Source organism: Pygoscelis adeliae, unplaced genomic scaffold (genome assembly GCF_000699105.1).
Source record: "Pygoscelis adeliae isolate BGI_AS28 unplaced genomic scaffold, ASM69910v1 Scaffold483, whole genome shotgun sequence".
In the NCBI taxonomy this organism is placed as follows: Eukaryota; Metazoa; Chordata; class Aves; order Sphenisciformes; family Spheniscidae; genus Pygoscelis; species Pygoscelis adeliae.
The window spans coordinates 1,242,099-1,248,583 of NW_008824379.1; the positions used below are offsets into that span (position 1 = coordinate 1,242,099).

Here is a 6,485-nt window from a genome sequence, read left to right on the forward strand (position 1 = left end):
TCTCATTCTCATAAGCAGACTAGGGGAAACTTGGTCTAGAGGAAGCTACTGAAGGATAAATGCCAAATGGGCCAGCAAACCGTTGCTTAAGAGCAAATATCAGTTGCCTATCACTGACGTGAGGGGATTTATTAACTGGATTTCCACAGGGGTCCATCCTAGGTCTGATCTTTTCACGTATTGTCATTAACCACACAGGCAGTAGAACAAGAATATGTTTTTAAGTTTGCAGATGATGTGGAGCTGGGAGGCACGATCCAAATTCGGAAATGATCTGGGAAACTTGGGAAAGCAATCGGAAAAACCCACAAATCCTCAAATGCAAATGGCCAGGATGTTGGAAAAAATCCTGAAGGTACCAAGGACTCGCCAGCAGCACAGACCTGCGGGGCTCTGCTCCAGCAGCGGGAAAGGCTGGGGGCAGCCAGGGACAACGTGCTGCTGGGGACAGCAAACGCCCCAACCCAGCAAGTCATGGGGGTTTAACTGCACCCCTCGGCACTCAAATCCTGAAGAGCCTCTGCTAAGGGATGCTGGAGGAAGGAAAGGATTCGGGGCTGCAGCTGGCCCTGAGATGCCACAGCTGCAACTGGATGCTGGGACCATTCCAGGCACTAGGATTAATTAGGGGTCTCCGGGTCCCAGCACATGAAATAATGATGAGGTTTAAAAATCTGCTTTAAAATGTCACTGTCACCTTCACAAAGTGCCAGGCTTGTTCTAGGAACAGTATTTCAATGCTGCGAGCCTGTTCCTCCTGCAAGGTGCAGTGCAGGGCCCCGAGCATCCATGGGACAGGATGAGACCCAGCACCATGGGGATGCTCTGCAGCCCCCTCCCATCGGCCAGGGCTGACGGGAACTCAGAGCGGGCAGCAGTGACTTTGCACCCATGCTCACGCAGCATGGATGGGAATGCATCTCCCACGCAATCATCAAACGCAGCCAAGCCTTTGCTGAAGGTATTTCTCGAGGAGTTCTCAGCAAACCCAAATCCCTCGCCTCGCTCCGCAGGGTATCGCACAGATCCCACTGCAAATTCCAGCCCCACCGCCTTCACCCCCAGGATGATCTGTGAGAAAACACTCTCGGCCCAGTAATGCCTTAATTTGCTCGGCTGCCCGGCATGCGTGAAAAGCCAGCTCCCTCTGCCGGCTTCACTTCTTAAATAAATTAACTTTTGCCTCCGGAGGATCACGGCATAACGAGAGCCCTTGCACCCGCTAATCCAATAAGCTTAACGGCTCTCCTACCGCATACGGGGACGCAAAGGATAAAGTCAAACAACTGCCCCGACCAGCTAGCGGAGCCGAAGTCTCCGCCGTGGTCCTGCCTCCAGCTCCTCCGGGCAATGCTGCCCCAAGCCCAACCAAACCAAGATGTCTGGGTTTTCCTTTGCTTCTCCACACCAGCCACCTCCAAGTCCACCAAAACATCCTTAACATCTGCTGATGGTTGACACGGAGAGGTGGGAAGGCAGAGAAACTGCTCCTCCTGGTGCACACCAGCAACGGACCACGTGTCCGGGGCACAGCACGGAAGCGGCTGCGACAGGGGTGCGATGGACCTCTCCTGCAAGCAGAAGCCGCTGTCTTAAAATCCCTCCGGTGTGCAGGGAGAGCCTGGGCTCAGCACCCATGCCGCACAGCTTTGCCTGTGGACCTCTGCTAATTCCTATGGGGACCTGGGTCAGACCCAAAGTCCCTCTGCCCTGCAGCGGGATGCAGCAGGAGCACCCGACCCCATACTCCCAAGGAGGAGAGGACGCAGGGAAGCTGGCTTGCTGCTGGGACTCCAGCCAAGCCTATGTGCATTCATGCTGATCGTCAGCAGATCTCATGGGTGACATTCTTCATGGTAATGCTTTCATCTCAGAGATCCAGTGATGCTTCCCCTGTGCTGGCGACGCCTCACAACGCCACAAAGAGCTTGAGGTTTCCAACCCGTTCCTGATGCACATGCAGCTGCAGAAGACAGCGGTCTCTTAGCCTCGTCCTCAAAACCCCAACCCACACGAAGCAATGCAACCCGCACAGCGAAAGGGGCTGAACCAAGCCATTACCTCCCGCGGTGAACATCTGGGAGGCAAGAACCCTGAGCACAAGCACGGTGGTAGTCAGGGGAAAAAATATGAGGCAAACCTACGTGATGCCTCAGACATTTGCTCAATGGGAAAAATCCATTTTTAAAAAGTGGAAAATAGGGATCAAAAAAAGAAATGAAGCAGAGAGGCCCTCGGCTGTCTCAGACACCCCAAATTCAGGCCATAGCTTCGCTGCTCCAAGACGCCCCTTGCAACGCCAGCTCAGCAAAGCAGTTAAGCCTATGCTCAACTGCCAGCTCCTTCCCAGAGCCCAGAGACTTCAGGGGAATTTAAGGACTTTACTTTAAAAACAGCATGCACTTCACTAAATCTGGGTGTAAATAAACGCCTAATAGGCAATCTAATAAGAGACAGCATAAGCACAGGCAGGGGAACGGCACCCATTCAGGATATATTGCAGAACATATTCTGTTTTATAGCATGGATTTGAATAGTTAAGCAGGTTTAAGATCTGCCAGAAAAACTTTTTTTTTTTTCTTTTTTTCTTTTTTTCCATAGAAATGTGTTAAACGTGAGCTCAGCCCCAGATGATTTGGTCTTGCTGTGGGCCGGAGGTGCTGGCTGACCTTGAGCGGGGCACAGGGTCAGTGTCGCGGCTCCCATGGTAGGACACGTGCCAAATACTTTTGGTATCGTTTGGTGCTAAATATGTTTGCAATCACAGTACAACCCTACTCTGGCAGACGGCTCTACACCTCTTAGGAAAACGAGCCGTTGCGAATACTCGATGGGAAGCTTTGATGGCTCAGGACCCAACTTCCCAGCCACTTGACCCTGCCACGTGAGGATCCTCCCCAGCATCTATTTATACGGTCATGTCTGAAGTGTCGAAGATGCACTTTGAGTCATCTCTGTGAAAGGAAAAGCATTTTTAGCTCTGAAAAATGTACATGTGCTCTGCCTCGTGGCACGCACAGCCCCCTGCCACAAGCACCACGGCACTGACTCCTCCGAGCGCCTTGGCTGCAGGGATGCTTTCACTACAGAGACGTGGAAACCTCAGACCAACTGCAGATTATTATTTTTTTTCCCAAGAGGAGAGAAATATCCAACTAGCAACTCGCTCGCAGCAGCAAAGCTGGACTTAAACACCTGCACTTCCAAGGGGGAAGAGGTGCTGCGGCCAGGATGAGCCCCAAGCTCACCGCTGCACGGGGGGCCCACGGGAAGCCTTGGTGCCATCCCAGTTCAGCTCAAAACGGGTGAGGGAGGTCTAAGAGACCTGGATTTTAAAGCCAAGAGGTGTTATCCTGCCCAGCCTCCTTGGCTTCTTCACTCCCACGCCTTGGAGCAGCTCGGCCGGGCTCTCGGCCGGATCCAGACCCCCATCGCTGCCAAGCTGCCCCAGCACCATACTGTACCTTCACAATTTCTTGCGCTATCTGCCTCGTCTTGTTGACATCCAGGACAATTTTGGCATCTCTCACCACCGAGTAGAGAGTCCGTCCTTTACACAGGCTGAAAGAACAGGAAAGGCGAGAAGATAAAAACACGGTTTATAAACCCCCGCCGAGAAACATCCCCAAATTATAAATGCAGCGGCTGTGGCAGGGAACTATAAATAACCACAAGAGTTTTGGCTACGTCTCAAGGCAGATTGAAGATTCAGCGAGGAAACTGGGGGCTCTCCCCAGTTTGGCACTGGGAGGGAGCTCACGCTGCTCCCCGGTGGGTGCTGGTGCCATCACCGTGGCGCCGAGCCCCCTAAGGGGTAACCTGGGCTGGTTCCCTGCTCTTCCCCGCATCCCAGCCACGAGCAAACCACCTGGCCCTCTTGCTTCAGACTTTTTGTGCAAAACTGGCCACGGGTCCCCGCCTCTTCCCTCGGAGGATACAATACTCACAGATGTAATGAGTCAAAAGAGGAAAGACAGGGAGGAAAAAAACAAAAAACGCCAATGCACTGTACAATGTCCTCCAATTTTCCTTCTCGTACCAATTACAGTAAAATCTATTTACAGAGCCTTAATTACCAAAGGCAGCTGGAGGGGGAGGGGGAGATATAAACCAATTAAAAATATATTGACATTTGAATATCATAATGGAGTACGTGGGTGGATGCTGCCTCGACTCCCTCCCACAAAAAAGGGCTTTTTTGCTTTTCTCTATCCACCCACGCTCATTACAGGCAACTTTAGAAAGATGAGACTGGATACCTGTGCCCGGGAAATAAAGCGCCCAACACACATCTCGTTAAAGAGGCTTCGGCAACCACAGACGTTAATTTGATCCTGTTCTAGTTAACAAATAAAAAGTTACAGGTTTTAATTCCTCTGCTCTCCCACCGCTGCATCCTCGCTCGGCTCCACTGCTTTCCCCTCGCCCCTCTCCTCCAGCCCCGGGGATGCCAGCACAGACCGGTCTGGATTTGTCCCCTGGGAGATAACAGGCTTTGCCCTTTTTGGATGGAAATAACCAGCCCGAGCTGTGCCTCGTTACAAGGGCTGAGGAGCATCACACAGAGCAGCCCTGGGTTCGCCTGGGTACCATGTTGCTCAGATGGGGAGAGAGGGGATGGTTCAGACCCCCGGCTTGGGCGAGGAAGAAGAGGCACAACAAGGGCAGCGGTGCTCAGCACAGCCATGTGGAGGGGCGAGCAGCCCAGCCCCACAGTGACTCCCCCCGGGCTGCAAATCCAGAGAAATCAGGAACTCAACATCGCAGTAAAGCCCCGCTTTTATTTTTTACCCCGAGGCTGGCTCAGGGCAGCACGATGAGGCAAAACCTCCAGGAGGCTGCGCCGTGTTTTCCTTGTGGACATCGAAAACAGTAACGGCAATCCCCCCAAACCGCAGGGCGGTCGCCATTCCATCACTACCACACGTCCCCTGGGCAAGGCCATCACCTGGGTGCACATAAGGTCCCCGCAAGCGATTCAAATGTGATCCAGAAAGCAGGGGAAGCTGAGATCTTGGCAGCTCTTTGGGGGATTAAACTGATTGGGATTGGGATAGCACTTATTGGGAATAAACCTTGCTTGCTTCTTCAGAAGCCCACGGATACGAAGGACCCTCCTGCTCCTAAGCCAAAAGCTCCATGTCCTTCCATGGGCAGAGAGCACAGTTTTCAGGTCAAGCAGGAACGGGACCAATCCCATATCTCATGGCTTTTGGAAAGACAACAGCACCCTTCAGAGCACTTTCTTGCAGGTTGTGTTGGAAATAGCCTTGCTGGATGCAAGCAAGCCACGGCAGGGAGTTTAGGGCATCTTCATACCCATGCAACTGCCTCCTCGGTAATGCTTTTCCTTGCTCAGGTGTCTCAGCACGTCCCTGGGCACACCAGCTGGACTGCAAACCCCAGGCGCACGCAATTACAAACACCATCTTCCTCTAACTAAACCAGCCGCTCCCTATCTTCTGCAATAGTTTGGCTGCAGTCATGGAGAAATATGAATTTGCCTGAAGATTAGGATCCAAGCGCTCCGACCGCTACTTGGAAATAAGTGATAAAGAGAACCCTTGGGTTTCTGCGGCTGGTATTAAAGGGTGCAAAACAACGACGGACCACCTTTCCAGTATGAAGGTTTTTTGCACTAATTTGCTAAATAACCCTGTAAAGCTTTAAGCTCCGCGATGCAACAGGCTTTCTGCCACCTCCCATGACCCGCCTGCACATGACGGAGTTCCCCCAGTCCTCCCCGCTCCCCAGCAAACGCCTGTTTTCCCCCCAGAGAAAACCATTCCAGAAAGCCGCTTGTGGTCTGCATTAGTCATGAATCCACATTGCAAATGCAATGAATAGATTAGCGCTGGAACGGGGTTTGATTTCAGCCCTAAAGTGAGTTAAGATCAGCTGTTTTCCTGGAAAAGGGTTCTTTAGAGAAAAACCCTCAAATTTCTGCCTATCTGAACTGCAGAGATAACCCCAGGAGCGGAGCCCGCGGCCCCTTTTCTGGCGAGATGCCCATCTCTCCATTTCATTTACAGAGGGACCGCATTAAAGGAGGCAGCGGATGCACCCGGCGCGAGCCCCGGCACAGAGAGAGCACCTGCTGCTCAGACCCTGGGCGGTGGTACCAGCATACGGTGAAGCACCGCGGGCATGGGACGTGCCACCACCACTCCTCAGACCCGGGGAGAGCCAGCGAGGCAGCCCAGGTGCCTCTCTCCTCCCCTCGATGAATAACTCCTCCGAATGAATTCAACTAGCGACTGCCACACCGGTATTTGTTAGAGTTTTCTTGCTGGATAAGGAGCTGCCAATGCAGAGATAAAGCCTGGTTGATACCTATTATGCAGCACCTGAGCCCATTCAGCCACCACCTGCAGAACCTTTTCATGGCAGAGCTCAACAATTTCGCTTCTTCTCGTTCCTCGTCTGCCGTCAATCGTTCCCCATTCGGGCAGGAGCGGCAGGCACAAAGCGCGGCTCCCGGGGCA

The 6,485-nt window shown here is 52.7% G+C and overlaps 1 protein-coding gene across 1 annotated transcript in view; it reads right to left on the reverse strand.

Annotated features, from left to right (window-relative positions):
* The window catches only part of KSR2 (kinase suppressor of ras 2), a 75,690-nt gene that overhangs the window by 9,103 nt on the left and 60,102 nt on the right, over positions 1–6,485 (reverse strand). The window contains exon 13 of the mRNA XM_009320210.1: positions 3,465–3,561. Coding sequence (XP_009318485.1) covers positions 3,465–3,561 — 97 coding nt within the window. The remainder of the gene's footprint in view (positions 1–3,464; positions 3,562–6,485) is intronic.